At 45.4% G+C, this 16,886-nt stretch overlaps 2 protein-coding genes across 3 annotated transcripts in view; one reads left to right on the top strand and one right to left on the bottom strand.

Moving 5' to 3' along the window:
• Nucleotides 1–16,886, bottom strand: part of LOC117899343 (RYamide receptor) — a 67,405-nt gene that overhangs the window by 28,944 nt on the left and 21,575 nt on the right. For both annotated transcript variants that reach the window (XM_034809295.1, XM_034809296.1), the window contains exons 2-4: nt 11,851–12,729; nt 10,534–10,650; nt 9,448–9,646 (exon numbers count right to left, since the gene is read on the bottom strand). In XM_034809295.1, coding sequence (XP_034665186.1) covers nt 9,448–9,646; nt 10,534–10,650; nt 11,851–12,548 — 1,014 coding nt within the window. In that variant the 5' untranslated portion in view covers nt 12,549–12,729. The remainder of the gene's footprint in view (nt 1–9,447; nt 9,647–10,533; nt 10,651–11,850; nt 12,730–16,886) is intronic.
• LOC117899358 (pancreatic triacylglycerol lipase-like) lies at nt 15,252–16,373 on the top strand. The gene is made up of 2 exons (XM_034809332.1): nt 15,252–15,307; nt 15,372–16,373. Exons 1-2 carry the CDS (start codon nt 15,268–15,270, stop codon nt 16,355–16,357), a joined length of 1,026 nt encoding a protein of 341 aa, XP_034665223.1. The 5' UTR covers nt 15,252–15,267; the 3' UTR covers nt 16,358–16,373.

Genomic DNA, 16,886 nt, shown 5'->3' with positions numbered 1-16,886 from the left:
ATGAGTTATGCAGCCGGTTGCAAGAGAGATACCAGGATCAACGTTCGGATCGAGAGATCAAAGCAGCCATGCGTAGGCGTAAACAGGGTAGTAATGAAAGCTTTGACGATTTTCTAGATGCGATGCTATCTATCGCAGACTCTTTACGAGAGCCTATGCAGGATGGTGACGTCACCATAGAGGTTCGCGAGAATTTAAAGTCGGAACTGAAGCTCGACTTGCTTCATATCGAAACTCCAGATTTGGCAACCTTACGCAAGGAGTGTCACACAAGCACGAGGAATTCTTTCGAAATCTGAAGTCAAAGCCTTTTTCGCGACACGAAGTAGTGAATAGCAAGAGGTTTGTGAACTCCATAAGTCATGACGAAGAAGCTGAAGATAATTCCGAAAAAGAAGGGGACTCCCTTGACGAAGTTTATGCACTCCGATCTTCCGATTTTTAGTAAATGCTGGAATTGCGAAGAACAGGGCCACAAATACCAGGAATGCCTAAAACCTCGTCGTATTTTCTGTTATGGTTGTGGTGTACCTGATACGTACAAGCCCAACTGTGCAAAGTGTAAATCGACTACGGAAAACGTATCCCAGGATGTCCGTCGGTTAACAAGACGCGACATCCGACGTTAGTCTCGGATGTTCAACATATACATCTTATTACCGGACGTGAACTTAAACCAGACATATCCAAATCATCCTCAGACATACCAATCCCTCCACATTTCAGACCATACCATGTTAGACTTCGAGAATATCAGAAGCGTAGAGCCGAAACCTTCCAAACTATCCCAAACCTCCTTTAGCGGTGTTGTCTCGTTCAGCGGAACGAATGCGCGAATTTTGGAAGCGAAAGAGAAGCCTACGTCACGTCACTGTTTCCTCGGTCGTTCACAAAGCGAGCGATATTCGTCCTTTTACTCAAGTTGAGATACTCGGTGAGAGCTACCTTGCGCTATTAGATAGCGGAGCCAATAAAAGCGTCATCGGAGGAAAATTAGCCGATATAATTCTCTCGAAGAATCAACAAAAAAAAAAAATGAAAGGCGTTGTTCGTACTGCTGACGGTCAGACTCAGATGGTAGCTGGTTTTATTAAAGTTCCTCTGAATTACAATTCAATACACTCGGACTTTGAATTTCTAATAGTTTCATCTATCCAACAGGATATAATATGTGGAATGGACTTTTGGAAAAGATTTGGCATTTCTATCGTTCCATCATCATCATGGACAATAAGCGAATTATCATTTCAATCCGAGCACGAGTTGCTCAAGTTAGCCTTGTCGATTTCTCAAAATAAGCAGTTACAGCACGTGATCGAATTGTTTCCGTCTTTCGAAAAGAATGGACTGGGGTTAACAACCCTAATAGAGCACCACATTGATACGGCTAACAGCAAGCCAGTTAAGCAAAGATTTTACCCTTTGTCTCCAGCAAAGGAGACCCTTTATGCGCAGAGATCGATCGCATGTTGAGTATGGACGTTATTGAAGAAGCTCCGAGCTCCCCGTGGTCATCTCCTGTCACACTGCACATCAAACCTGGTAAGGTGCGACTTTGTTTAGATGCCCGCAAACTCAACGCAGTTACAGTCAGAGATGCGTATCCAATTCCAATCATGGATGGCTTGTTAAGTAGGTTGCCGCCGGTTCACTGTATTTCAAAGATAGACCTTAAGGATGCCTTCTGGCAGATTAGATTAGACCAAGAATCTCGTGCGAAAACAGCTTTCACAGTACCAAATAGGCCGCTTTATCAGTTTAAAAGAATGCCGTTTGGATTGACAAACGCGCCACACACGATGAGTCGGTTGATGGACATTGTAATTCCGTATCAACTCAAATCTCATGTGTTGGTATATCTTGATGACTTATTGGTGCTTTCAAGCAATTTTGAAGACCACTTGCTACATTTATCGGAAGTTGCTCTTCAATTACACAAGCCGGACTGACAATAAACGTGCAGAAGAGTCAGTTCTGTCTGAAACGGGTGGACTACCTTGGGTATCTTGTGGGTGAGGGACGCTTCAAGTTAATTCAGAGAAAGTACGAGCCGTGGATGAATTCCCGATACCGAAGACTCAAAAGCAACTAAGGAGATTTCTAGGAATGACTGGGTGGTATCAACGTTTTATTCCCAACTACTCTTCTGTTATCTTTTCTCTCACTGAACTACTCCGTGGAAAGTCGTATGAATGGAATGAAAAGGCACAAGCAGCGTTTGATGATATCAAGTGTAAATTATGCTCAGCTCCATTTTTAATTCATCCTAATTACGATAAGCCTTTTGTAGTTCAATGCGATGCATCTCTTCATGGGGTAGGTGCAGTTTTAGCCCAATGTGACGACTCAGGTTGCGAGCGTCCGATAGCTTACATGTCCAAGAAGCTGAACAAGGCTCAGCGAAACTACACGGTAACGGAACTCGAATGCTTGGCGGTAGTACTGGCCATAAAAAATTCCGCATGTACATCGATGGTCATCCCTTCAAAGTTGTTACGGATCATGCAAGCCTCCGTTGGCTTATGAACCAGTCAGATCTCAGCGGTAGATTAGCCAGATGGGCAATAAAATTACAAGGTTACTCGTTCGAAATCGAGCATAGGAAAGGAAGCGAAAATGTAGTGGCTGACGCTTTGTCTCGTTCATTCGAAGGTGTTACGGAAGTAGCGGTTTTGGAATGCGAAGTGTTACCGGAAATCGATTTAAAGTCGGATGCGTTCAGTCGCCGGAGTATCGATCACTCAGAGAGAAAGTCGTGCTCTCAAACTCCCAGATTTTCAAGTAATCGACGATTACATATATTATCGTACAGGGTTTTCCGTGTTGGATTCTGACCAAGCCGATGAGTCTTGGAAATTATTTGTTCCCGAAGCCTTGAGACAGGGCGTAATTAAAGCTGCGCATGACCAACCTTCCTCTGCACATTGTGGGATTGCCAAATGCCTCGACCAAATAAGGGCAACGATTTTACTGGCCAAAAATGGTAATAGACGTCCGCGATTATATTTCCGCATGTGATGTATGCCAGACCACAAAACATCCCACACGCTCTCTCAAACCTCCTATGGGCGCTAGAGTAGTTAGCGAACGTCCCTTTCAACGGTTGTACGTTGATTTTATTGGTCCCTTTCCTCGAAGCAGAAAGGGCAATATAGGAATATTTATCATCCTGGATCACTTCTCAAAATTTACCTTCTTAAAGGCGGTCAAGAAATTTACTTCCAAGATAGTGATTGACCTATTGAGGGAAGAGATATTTTCATGTTATGGAGTGCCGGAAGTGCTAGTGAGCGATAACGGTACGCAGTTTAAAAAGTAGTGATTTTTCTAAATTCCTTTTGAAGTACGGTGTTCAGCACTTATGTACAGGGGCGTATGCTCCACAGTCGAATGCCGCGGAAAGGGTTAACAGATCGATTAATGCCGCGCTCAGAGCGTACGTTCGTACTGACCATCGTGAATGGGATGTGTTCCTTAGTAGCATAAACTGTTCGTTGAGAAAATCAATACACCAATCAGTTGGTATGGCACCTTATTTCGTGGTCTTTGGTCAGCACATGATTTCACATGGCCAAGATTACAAAATGTTGCGAGAAGTCGAATTACTCAACGAGGGCGAGGGAAAATTGTCAAGAGCTGACGAATTTCAGAAGATTCGCTCAAACATCGAGAAACACCTGACAAAAGCTTACGAGAGAAATCAACGCACTTACGATCTGAGATCCAAGCCTCGTTCGTTTGAGGTAGGTCAAGAAGTAATAAAGAGAAATTTTTCTTTGAGTAGCGCGGCCAATAACGTTAACGCTAAACTAGCTCCAGTTGGAGTGAAGGCTCGCGTAAAGCAGAATTGGCCAACTGATTTATCTACTGGAAGACTTGAACGGTAAAGAGCTGGGGAAATTTCACATTAAGGATATTTGGTAGCTAGAAACAATAGTCTGCACCCTTCCTTGTTGTTGTTTCAGTTTTATCTTGGGTCAAAACCCTAAGATAAAATCTGGCGGGGGGGTGTGAAGGTTGCAGACCAAAAATACAAAATTTAGAATGTCTGGACAAAAATTGTATTAAGAATTTTTTTTTTTGGTACAGTCTTCTTATTTTATCGCAAAAATATTGAACCTTCCCCACTGTACATGCATTCCATAGAGAGCCCAAATGCAAGATCAGAAGCTTTTATCTTGAAAAGCTCTCTCTTTCGAAATTGCATGTGCGAGCGCCGTTCACATGTGAGCTTTTCTCTCCGCAAGCATAGCTTACGGCTAGCCCTTCGAGAACCTTCTTAGCTCTCTCATACCCAGCTTTTGGAGGGTAAAATAGTTAGGCTAAGTGCATGCTGCACAGAACAAAAAGTGCATTCAAGGTTGGAAGACTTAATTAATGTGCGTACAGAACATATAAAAAGAAAAACGTGGTGAAAATTCTGCAAAACCATAAAAGGGAACATAAACCCAATAAAAACCATTTGAAAAGTGTTGTGGCTGCAAAGAACAAAAACAAAAAACCAAACCCTGGATAAGGTACGCAAAGAAAATGAAAAAGTGACCTTATTACATAATTTCACGTATGTACTGTACATACATAGGTTATGATCCACGTGTGGCAGAAAATTGCTGACCTGGCCTGACCACCCTCAAGGAGGGGGGGTCCGCTTCATGACGATCATCAGTCCTTCTTCTTGGTGCCACCGGACCTTGCCTGCAGGCATAGAAACGGATGGACTTGGCGATCGGGACCGAGCCGTTTATATACATATATCTCACGCGCAATTAAGCCGCTCAACAACAACGACAATATAAAACCATCTAAAATATTATATCACCGCGCCTTGTGTAAAGAAAATGTTGGTGCTTGCACATGTAGGGTGTGGAAAAATTAGCTCAGCGGTCATTGCCCTTGCGGCTGACCATACACCTATGCACACTTTAACTAGACCCACCTGACCGTATGTCACCTATTCTCTCCTTTTCTCAGGTTATTAAAATTGTTCGATGCCGACATTCTAAAAGCCACTTAAGGGAAGAAAAATAAATCACAAAATCTAGAAAAGAAAATTTAATGAAAAGTTATGGATCGAAGAAAAAATAGAAAAGAAAATTGTTAAATAATATTAAATATTCCTAGACGTTAACTTAGAAATAGAAGAAGAAAAAAAAATGAAATTTATGCCTAGTTAAGAATAGATTTTAAAAGGTGCATCATCGGTCTCATTGTGTCCATGGAAGGGTATTGGTAAAATACCTCTTCATAACGCTTCTTGTTATTTTGCATATTTCTACATTTCTTTAACAGTTTTATTGCAAACGTGAAATTGGGCCCAACGACACCAGCAGCTGTTTAAAAGTCTGTAAGTAGACACACATATATACACATACACTCCGGGTCAGGAGAATAGCGTCTACACAGTGAGACATGCATGCTTAACCATATATAAAATGAATTATTATTAACTACAATCACTACAATTATGCCACTTAATTCCTTTAATTAATTCATTCTTACTTTATATTTTGATTATATTATTTTTATTCATATTTGATCATTCTCTTGAATTCCTATGTCTTAAATTAGCCCCACATATATATACACATGCAGTAAAAATAGTTTTAAGGGTTAGGGTAGAAATAATGGGGGTTACAAACAACATGAAGTTATACAAGTCAAAGTAAAATTATAACGATTAACATGAATTTCTAATCTGATTTTTGGGAGGGGTTCCTAAGGCACATAGCGCAGCAGCAGAAGGTTTTGGGTAGAACCATAATGGCATATTCTTATGTTATTCTACATGGAGGGTGGGTCAAGAGGGAAGAGCACAACCACCTTGCTCTTCACAGTAGGTAGTGGACCTTAAGTTCCGTCCGGGTTTGTAATTCCGATCCCAGTTCCCGTAAATCTGTCTACGATTTTGTTAGGTGACGGAGTTCGTTTTCGCAGCACAACACCCACCCCATTTTCCCTGAGCCTAGCCGGCCAACCTTTAGTAGACAGAGAGTGCTGACGAGACGACACTTCCCGTGTCCGTTACAATATGACACAGATTACGTAACACGAAATTAACATTTTAACACAATTCAACAGAAAGAGAAGACTGCGACGCCGACGACGACGCTGCGCTGCGCTGCGTTGCAATGTCTGCAGCCGGAGAAATAAAAATGGATGAAAATAAAACGCCAAATGGGAACCAGTTGCGGGACTGCGGGGACTGCGGCTCTGTGCGGACTGTGCGGACTGTGCAGTGTCCGCCTCTCTTGTGGACCTGCCCATGTCTGGCGATGGGTCATCAGTCTTTGTTCCGTGGCATGGTCAGCGAGCATTGGGCTGGGCTGTGGCATCCACAGGGGGCTTAGTTATCAGGATGATGACGATGATGCTGCTGCTGCTGCTGCGGCTGCTGCTGATGATGGCCAATACATGAACACTTTCGGGCCATAAGTTACGCCTCTTGCAGTCAATTATGCAATTAACGTTTTACATTCAAACAAGAAGCAAGTCGCGTTAACGGCAACCATCGGCATACCCTCAGTCAGCCAAATGAGGCAAAGTTTCCTACCGGCCAACACGTTGACAAAACAGATGCAGTCGCCAGCTGCCTGGCAAATCGATGAATGGAGGTATGCAGAAAAAACAAAAAAAACGACTGATACTCAATCCAAAAGCTGCAATCGCCAGCGGCTCAGAAGAGTGTGAAGTGTCATCGCCCCAGGTCGGCAATAGACCTGCCCTCTCGCTCTTTCCCCATCACTTTATGCTCACATTGTGGCTGATTGTTTTCGCCTTTTGGCACGGGTGGTGGGTACAGTGGGGTGTGGTGTGTGCGTTTCCCAGCAATTAGATGGACTGTGATTTGCAACTCGTGCAAACGAATTTAGGAAACACTTGACAAATATTGACAAAGTGCCACACAGCAAACAAACAAAAACAAAACAGAATACGAAAAGGGAATGCAATTTATGAATGCACGTTTTTTGCAATGATAAATTGAAATTCATTTACGGGCAAACGTTTTGCTGTACAAAGGGAACTATTATGTGATGTGAAAGATTATGATTGATGTCTCACTTTTGTGCTTTATTGCACTGTGCTTTGATGGTTGAATGAGTGAATTTAGTTGCAGTGTTTGATGGAATAATCTGGCTGCCATGACAACTGAAGTTAGCTTGAGGAATTTCGGTAATTTTTCCTCTCACTTCTAACCACGTATATCCACTCCTCCTGTTTAGCCAATGCACTCATCATTGCTGCGCTTCAGCCAACAATTAATTGGCAGATTACAAAATAATCTTGTAATTTTCAATTGATATTTAACGAGACAACAAAACGACAATTACGACCACGAGGAAGCTCGAACAGTGCAGCGCAAAAATGAGTAACGTCTCTCCCCTTGGGGAGAGCAAGAGAGCACAGCTCCCCCCCCTTGCGGAGAGCACTTGTACCGTAATTTGCTAATCATCTCAGCTGGCGATTGGCAGAAATAATGTTTGAAAGACGTAAGACACACACTCTCACACACACGAGGAGGAAACTGTCAACGGCAGCAGCGGGGGGAAGGGGAGCAGCCCGCTTGATAGGCGGGTCGAAGGGAGTTCGGCCGTCTGGCCATGAGAAAATGAGAAATCCAAGTCAGCAAAAATTGTTGCCGGGTTAAGTAACCAAATAACTGTTTGAAGCTGCTACTCGTAGTCGTACTTTTTGGGCAACTGCATCGAAGGATGGTCAACCATCACAGGAGGGCGATGGTGAGGCCAAATGAATCCAAAAAATCCAAAAACACAAAAAAAATGCTGAAAAGTGAATGGCAGATGAAGCTGCAGTCAGTCGTCGCCGGAGGCTCAAATTGGGTAACATTGCAGCACGGCAGTGGGCGAAACTGTCAGCCGCTGCAAGATGACGGAGTTCCTGGCTGCTGTCTGCCATCCGTCGGAGTTTTGTCTCCCTCATTTGCGGCCCTGTCTTTGTTCTCCCTCAAATATGGCGATTATAATTACTGCCCACTGACGGGATGTCTACAAGTAAATGTCGAAGCGGGGGCTTTGATTGCCAACCAAAGAGAGAGGAAGCTCCGCAATGTTCAGCTGTGCGAACCAATGGCCAGGAAAGGTCGTCATCGACAGCATACAAATTTTCACTCTCTCAGCTGAGCAGCTTTCTTTGTCGTCGTCGTCGTCTGGCAGTGGAATCTCAGCTGCACAATTGGCCACAGGCCGAAGGGGGCTCGTTTGACAACTGGTTACGTGGTCGTCTTACCACCCGCACCAGCACCCGAACCGACCCGCACTCGCACTCACAGTTGCAACTTGCAAGTTGCCAATGATTTCCTGGAAGACCACAAACTGCTGGATGCCATCTTCAGACGCAGCCAAAGTTGAAGACGATGTCGAAGTGACTGTCTTAGTCGCAGCCTCAGCCTAGGCCTCCAGCTGGCAAGTGGATAGGCGCTGGCGGCAAGTACGAGGTGTACCGCATAAATCTTTACTCATTTATTTGGCCGAAGCTCTGCTAGTTGCTGCGCATGCGCCGTGTGATTATGTGAGCATTACATGCCATTTGGCACGCTGCCAAAGCCAAAGCCTCAGCCCAAACCCAAAGACCAAACCCAAAATCCATGCACAAAACTCGTACCCAAAAATCCATGACAGTCGCTCAGAGGAGCAGGAAGCCAGCCTTGCCACGCTTGCTCCTCATTGACCCCAGAAATGGAAGAAGAAAAAAAATGCAAAATCAATTTGAAGATTGCTGCTTCACCAGCTGTCGTCGCGTCGTGTGGCACGGCTCGAGTGGATGCCTCTGTAGAGCAGCCTCAGTTCGCGGCAGTGGCAAGGTGCTGCTATTGGGGTTAAACTTTAAAGTCAACAAAAAATGCTCAAAGAAGATGCCTCGAATCGATTGAGACTCTTTGTTACAACTTATGAAACGATTCGATGAGTCAGGGAGAAAGAAATTCAAAATAAAGTTGTAAAATGTGAAATCATAATCAAAAAACTTTATTCAATTTTTTCCAGCAGATTAATTCCTTTGAAATGCACGGAGCAACTTTAAAACTCATCCATTTCTGCAGATTCAAATACCTAGAATCCCTTTTGAGTTTCCTCTTGGATTTGCAATTCAATCAGGAATCATCAGAATGTCCGAACAATGCCCAGTTGCATGCGGCAACACGTTCCACAGCAACACACGGCAAATGGGGAAAACATTTTAGCATATTAAAGGACCCCCTTGAATGGCAGCACAGAAAAGGGAGAAATGCCAAGCAATTGTCTTGTACTTGGGGCAGGCATGCCCAGCCCCAGACCCACCCAATAGACAGCCCAAAGGACGCACCAACCATATGCCGGCTCTTGTGCCATTTTATCTAATCCCAGAGTCCCAGGGGAACCCACAGGGACTAATGGCTGGGAGCTACCTTTTTGGAGTAAATTAGTTTTTGCGGTTGGCAGATGATTGACTTACCTTACGCTTGGAGCGCGCCATGCGCTGGTCCCGCGAGTTCTCCGCCTCGCCGGGCGGTCGCTTGCCCCACACGGCGATGGCGATGCGCGTGTACGTGAAAATGAGCACCAGCAGCGGCACAACGAACTGCAGCGTGAACAGGGACAGTGTGTAGTAGTACTCCTGATCGCTGGATGGCCACATCTCGCGGCAGATGAATCTGAGGTTCCACAAGGAGAGGCCATAGAACGGAGAGACAAAAGGCAAATGCATTAGTGGGGGTGAGGCTTCTCGTGTGGGTTGCATGTAGGAATCTGCTGGCTGGCTCTCAACATTCAACTGTCACACAAAGGCTGCAGGGACACACGGACACACCCGCATTCATGGCTGAGTGGGCCATTTCACTTTTATGCTAAGCACTTTTCCAGCAAAAACAAAAGCGGAAAAGGGCATCTACCCAAAAAATCATTGGCCCTTCGTTGGAGCTTAACGGGAAGCAACTGTTAAATTTGTTGCAGCGTTTTTATCATACGAAGCTGCAGGGCTGCACTTGAGGGTCCTGCTGCCGGACAATGGGTTCCGTCATCGCCGTCGTCCTGTTGTCGCAATTAGACATGACTTTTAGCTTTTTACTACGTGCGCCCTGCCATGGCTGGAGTGGAGCATAACTGAGGGTAAGCAGCCTGCAGATGAGTTTCCTATTTGCATTTACATTACACTTGATCCCAGCTGCCACCTACCAGCTCCAACCTCCATCCTGCTCCTTTATCTTGGCGAATAAAAGTTAAAAATACCGTCGAGAGCAGCCCAGCCCAGCCCAATGCCTGATTTGTGGGAGAGGCACAGAAGAAGAAAAATGCTTGTAATATTTTTTATTTGCACGCCACTCAAGAGTGAGTGTTTCGAGCAGCTCAAGCGGCAGCAGGAGTTTCTCTTTAAGTTGAAGTCCTTCAAGTATAATGCCCCAAACATCCATTTACGCACGAAGTCATTTCTTTAATGCTACATTTGGCACACACACCCACACACACACGGACGGGAGATGGATGTGGCAAACACAAACACTGGAGAGAGGAGGCCGCCTGCTCGCTCATTGTTGGTACTTACTTCTCGCATTTCTCGTGCCACACCGACGAGGGCATGACGAGGCGGGAGACGACAGGTATGGGAAACGCGGTGGCAAGTGCAATAAACCAAACGCCGCCAATGATAAATTTAGCATAACTGAAACGAGACACAGACAGAGAAAAACAAAATTTTATAAGTGGCCCATAAGTACATTTGATTCGGTCTCTTAAATATTTCAAAACATTTTATGCTATTTTTATACGCATGCTCTGACAGCACACCCAACCCCGCCGTGCCACGCTGCAAAATGCCTTCGTAAATTCTTAAACAGTTTGTAAATTCCCCGACACACGTGACGTATGAGTGATGCCGGTGCTGTCTGTCTTTCCGGCTGCTTATCCGCCGTAGTAAGCGTGATAAGCGAGCATTTACGGTGCGGTAGGGTTGTGGCTGAGGCAGTGGCTCCGTTGCGTGTGCGTTTACTATATTACAGTCACGTTGAATAATTATCAACCGTATTTACTTTATGGGCCCCGCAAATATTTGCACAACAGGACACTCACCCCCCGTCACACACAGAGACTGACGTAGGCTATGTTGAACCTCCATTAAGAGTCGCCCGGGCGTGAAATACTCACGCCAGAGCTCTTCAGCACTCCGCTGGAGATGGATGGCAGTGAGAGTGACACCGTCTGATAGTCGAGTGTGAGTGGCAATGGCAATGCCAATGCCGTATCGTATCCAGTTACCAAGCAAATTGACGTCCGGCAACGGCAACGGCAACTCCAGCTTGGGTGCCTTTTGGATTCAGGGTCTTGGATTACTATTTAAACCAATTAACACGAGCCGGCGAGCCATTGACGCCGCCACCCTGGAGACCAGCGATTCGGTCAAGTAGACACCAAAGTGGGGGCCCAGCAATGCAAATAGCCAAGTGGCTACCACACTTAACGGTGAGCGGGCACGCCAATAAGACGTCAAGACTTGCCTCCACTTGGCTTAAAAAGTTAAGGCAAACTACTTGAGCCAACGAATGAATATAAACTGTAACTAATATGGTCTTTAAATGCAATGTACTTAAGGAAATTTCCACGAATTTGACATTTGATTACGAGTTTTCCCAAAAATAAACATTAATTTCCCACCAAAAAACGAAGCACTACAAAAGAAAAGTTTTCAATTAATTTAACTGGCAATCAAAAGCGTCTCGTAAATTGTTTACAGCCTGATTTATACGCTGATACCCAAGCCAAGGCAATAATCATCGTGGTTTGGCATTTAACAGCTTTCCATGTGGGCGTAAATGGGGAAGCCAAAGGAAAATCATTACGCGGGAAGTGCTTTCCTCGTACTTACCGCTTTGTGATGCGTGGCCTGAGAGGCCACATGATGGCTATGTATCGATCAATGCTGATGGCCACCAGTGTGTAGGCGCTGACGAGCACAGACACCGCCTGCGAGTAGTTGACAAAGTGACAGAGCACAATGCCAAAGGGCCAGTAGTTCAAGATGAACAGCGAGATGAAGGACGAGGGCACACAGAACAGGGACATCAGTATATCGCCCAGTGCCAGATTCGCTATAAAATAATTCGTGACGGTGCGCATGCGCGGCGTGGACTGAACGATGTAGCAGACGGTGCCATTGCCGATCAGTGCGAAGATGAAGATTGGAATGTACAGCAGGTAGACGGTGCTCTTAAAGTAGTTGCTGGACCACACATCGTCCGAGAGGGACTCTGTTTCCTCGCAGCTGAAGTTCATGAGGACCGTGACATTGAGGCGCTCAAAGTCCAGGCCATTGAGCGTGGTCGTTGATGCATAACTGTAGACCGCCTCCGCATCGCTCACCTCCAGCTCCCCCGAGCCCACAGTGGCATTGTAGAGCAGCGAGGCGGAGTCTGTCAGTGAGAGGGCGGCATCCGGATAGTCATCCTCCTCGTTGCGCAGCAGGGGCTGCTGCGGGGCTATGTAGTAGAGTCGCTCGTCACTGAGCTCACTGCCGGCCGCCGCACCGCGCTGCCACTGCCACAGCAAGCCATTGTCGAACTCCATTCAACCGCGTTGTGGGGCACCGCAAACTCTTGAGGCAACTTTCAGTCGTTGAAAACTTTTGTGTCTCCTTGTGGCTGCGGCTGCTGCTGCGGTTCCTACGGTCTTGTTGTACTCGTCAGCATTCTGGCCCGAAATATTCCACGCTCTTCAAAGTTTTCCCTCGCCTGCTATCACAGGCAATCTGCAAGTAAACAAGTTGGAGCTGCAATTAGCGGGAATCACAAAATGTGCTGCACTACATTGCGGCTACTTAATAATTTGGCTAATCTGCTTTGAGCCAAAAAGCATTGCATACTTGCAGGCGGTGGTGAGTATAAGAGTTTCGGTATAATAAATTAAGGAATTTATGCATTTTTGTGGCTGTTTTTTCACTCTTCAAGGAAGCTAATAAAAGGACTTATATGAACCAAAGTGTACCCATTCTCACACACACAATTTCCGCATTCAAACAATGGAGAAAATTTTCTTTGTTTCAAAAGACAATGAAGTACAGGCTCAGGGAGAACAATGCATTAATAAATGAAGTTTTACAAGCTGTTTCACTTATTCTAATAGATTATTCTGTATCAATAATTTCCAACAAAGAGAATACTGACACCACTCCAACTCTTATTAAAGCAAAGTCAAGTTTATTATAATATTTCTCATTAGGTTTCAAGCTGCTCTTTCCACTCCAAATATTATAAAATAACTCCCAAATATGAAGCCCGCAAAGTTAATTTAAAGCAAGTTATCAATGTGAAATGACAGCCCATTGAAAGCAATTAAAAGTCTACTCGGTAATCGAAAATGTTAACAAAACAGAAGGGAGTGAGTGGCACACATACATATGTGTGTGCCACTTGGTAATTTAAACTTCTGTCTTTCGATACGTTGACAAAATGCCATCTGCCTTCAGCTCTCATCTCATTTAATTTCATATCATTTGGGTTCAGCTCACTTGGTTTTAATATCTCCTTGAATAAACTCTGACAACAACTGACAGACTCAGCCACCCACCAGTCATCGCCCATCACCCATTACCCATCATCCAGCAGCCAGTGCCAGAGCGGAGTACTGCAAGGGCAGGATAAGGTTATCAAGTGGGTAAATTGCTTATCTCAGCGCAATAATGAGGCCTTCGACGGGGTCGGCGTGGGACCCTTCCGAGTGCCTGAATATGTTCGTGACTCGGTTGTTGTCATTCCCTCACTCTGTCTCCTCCTTGTGCCTTCTGTTTTTTTTTTTATCAATTATCTTGCCACATTCCTTGGCCCCCGCATGTGTGCCAGCGTATCCCGAATCCCATTTGTGCGGATTTAAAAGGTTTGACAGTGGCGCAATGGCATCTCAGACCTTTTTCCGCTGCCGTTTCCGGCACACATTTGAGGAATTTCTGGTTGTATGCAAAACATTTTATCTCAGATTTCCGATAAGCATGGCAGAAACTTAATCAAAAATTTGTTGGAATGATGAACCATTAAGTAAGGTGTATATTAGATTAGCAGGGAAGAGACAATGGCATGGAATTACGCCCTGAAATGCTCCTTCTGTGAGAGAAAAACTTAATTAACTGGGCCACTTTTTGTGAGGAATCCTAGAGACTTAAACAAACTCCCATCAAGCGCATTATGAATTGAAACTTGTTCCAGCTTCTAAATTATGGCTAATACAAACTTTAATTTTAGTTGTGGACTTGCATACAAAATTCGTGTGCCCAAACATTGGTCGCACAATATTAATCATGCGCCAGGCAATCCAAAATTCGCACATCGATCCGTTCATTCATATGTGAAGCTGGTTTGGCAGTTGATTAATGGAACAGCTCATCAATTTTGTATTTGTATTTACAAGAACCGAAAAATGTGCCCGGAATGCCAAAAGCACGCAACATAATTACAAGCTACCGAGAAGAGCTCTCTCTCTCTCTCTCTTCTCCGTTGAATATTCGAACGGCTTCAGCCAATAAAATACAACAAAAAATACCAAGAAAATATTGAGAAAACCCGCCACCGCATCGAAATTAAAAGAGAAGGAGAGCCCGCAGGCTGGCGAAGGAACATGGAAATAAAATGCAAAATATTGACAGGAATCACGTACAAAAAAAGTGGAATATATGTGTGCGCCACACAGAAAGCCTAATAACATCTTAGATATCCAGGACAAAGTACCGCCAAGGACTAGGGCGGGAGTGGAATGGAATGAGAGGCAAATCAGATTTTTTGGGCTTAGTTGGCGCGTAATTCTGTTTAGGCTGAAAATTCAGTTTGGTGCAAAAGCAGCGGCTCCCACAACAAAGGCTTCCAACGAGAAAAATGAAAAGAAAAAAACGAAAAACAGGTGGCTGACAAAAGCCTAAATGGTATTTCATAAATTCAATTTACAGAAGAGCTACAGGGGCGAATAGCTAAATGGAAAGTAAAGCACTGCGTAAAAAAGGTACAAAAATATTGAACTAGGAGAAAGCTTAGGACTTTTCGCAGGTTCGTGCTGAAAAAATTGAAGCATTTGATAACGGAACTCAACAGATTGAGAATCCGTCCATAAATATCATATCTGATGCGGCATTCCATCAAAAACCGCAATGACCACTTGTACCGGAGGTGCTATCAGATATTCTAAGTAGTTAGTCCACCTCCAAGTGAGTCTAATCGGTTGATGATAAGTGCCCCCCGATTTGGCCTATAAAAGAGCGAGCCATCGACACATTTAGCAATCAGTTTTCGATTCTGAAACAAACATGAAGACCTTTATTCTTTTGGCATTCTGTGCTCTGGCCGGTAACTCCTTCGACTAAGACTCCTGCTAATTGTTTAACTAATAAACTATCATTATTTCTGACAGCTTCGGCTTACCCCGTGAATGAGGCTGACCGCGTCAATGGCGAGAACGGCTGGTACGTTCCCCAGCAGGACGGCAGCTTCGAGTGGGTGGACAAGGACGTCGCAGAGGAGTGGATGGCACAGCAGGAGATTCTCGAGTCTCGTGGCCTGACCACCGTGCCGGTCACCTTCTACCTGTACACTTCCTCCAACCCCACCAAGGGCCAGAAGATCTCTGCCACCTCCAAGTCCATCGACAACTCCAACTTCAACGCCGGCAATCCCACTCGCTTCGTCATCCACGGCTGGACCCAGAGCTACACCGCTGGCATGAACAAGCAGATCCGCGCCGCCTGGCTGGGACAGGGAGACTACAACGTCATCGTCGTTGACTGGGCCCGTGCACGTTCCATCGACTACGCCACCTCTGTCATGGCTGTCTCTGCCACCGGCAAGAAGGTCGCCAACATGATCAACTTCCTGAACTCCAACTACGGCATGTCCCTGAACGATCTGTACGTCATTGGCCACAGTCTGGGAGCCCACGTTGCTGGCTACGCCGGCAAGAACACCAACGGACAGGTTTACACCATCATCGGTCTGGACCCCGCACTGCCCCTCTTCAGCTACAACTCCCCCAACAAGCGTTTGAACAGCAATGATGCCTGGTATGTCGAGTCCATCCAGACCAACGGCGGCCAACTGGGATTCCTGAAGCCCATCGGCAAGGGCGCCTTCTATCCCAACGGCGGCAAGAGCCAGCCCGGCTGCTTCATGGATGTCACCGGTGCCTGCTCCCACGGCCGCTCCACCACCTACTACGCCGAGGCTGTCGCCGAGGATAACTTCGGAACCATCAAGTGCGGCGACTACCAGTCTGCCGTCAACGACCAGTGCGGCAGCACCTACAGCGGTGTCCGCATGGGTGCCGACACCAATGCCTACATGGTTTCCGGTGACTTCTATGTGCCCGTGAACAGCAACTCCCCCTTCGGCATGATTAACTAAACGAACATTAATAAAAAGCCCTAAAACTGAAAACATTTCACTCGATTCGGGCACAAAGTTTAAACTTTCTGTGGGCCAAACATCTATTAAGATTTTGCTCGTAAATTAAGGCGAATATTACAGCTAAGACCTGAGAATTGTATTCCATAAATTAAATTTGCAGCTTCCTGTAGCAAAGCGAAAAGGTACACAAATTTAAGGGGAAAGCCTCTGACTTTGTGTAAATCTTTTCATTGGCCCACTTTGTTTGGTGAAAATGCTTTGGGGAAAACCCCGAAACAGCAGGTAGCCTTTTGGGTTGGCAGAAATGTGTCTAAAGTTTGCCACAAAGCGTGGCGCTTCCTGATGCAGTTAGCTAGACTCAATGGCATTGCAGTGGCAGAGCAAGTTGGTATCCAGCTGCTGCCAAATAGCCGGCAAATGGTACACAAAGCTGCGTCCTTTGGGAGGGGAGCGATGGGAATGCTTTCGCAGCTAAATATTTACTCAGCCAAGACCAGAAATAACTTTTGGTGAACTCTTTTTCCCC

The sequence above is a fragment of the Drosophila subobscura genome, chromosome O, assembly GCF_008121235.1.
Source record: "Drosophila subobscura isolate 14011-0131.10 chromosome O, UCBerk_Dsub_1.0, whole genome shotgun sequence".
Classification (NCBI taxonomy): Eukaryota; Metazoa; Arthropoda; class Insecta; order Diptera; family Drosophilidae; genus Drosophila; species Drosophila subobscura.
This window is presented reverse-complemented; position numbering and strand designations above follow the sequence as displayed.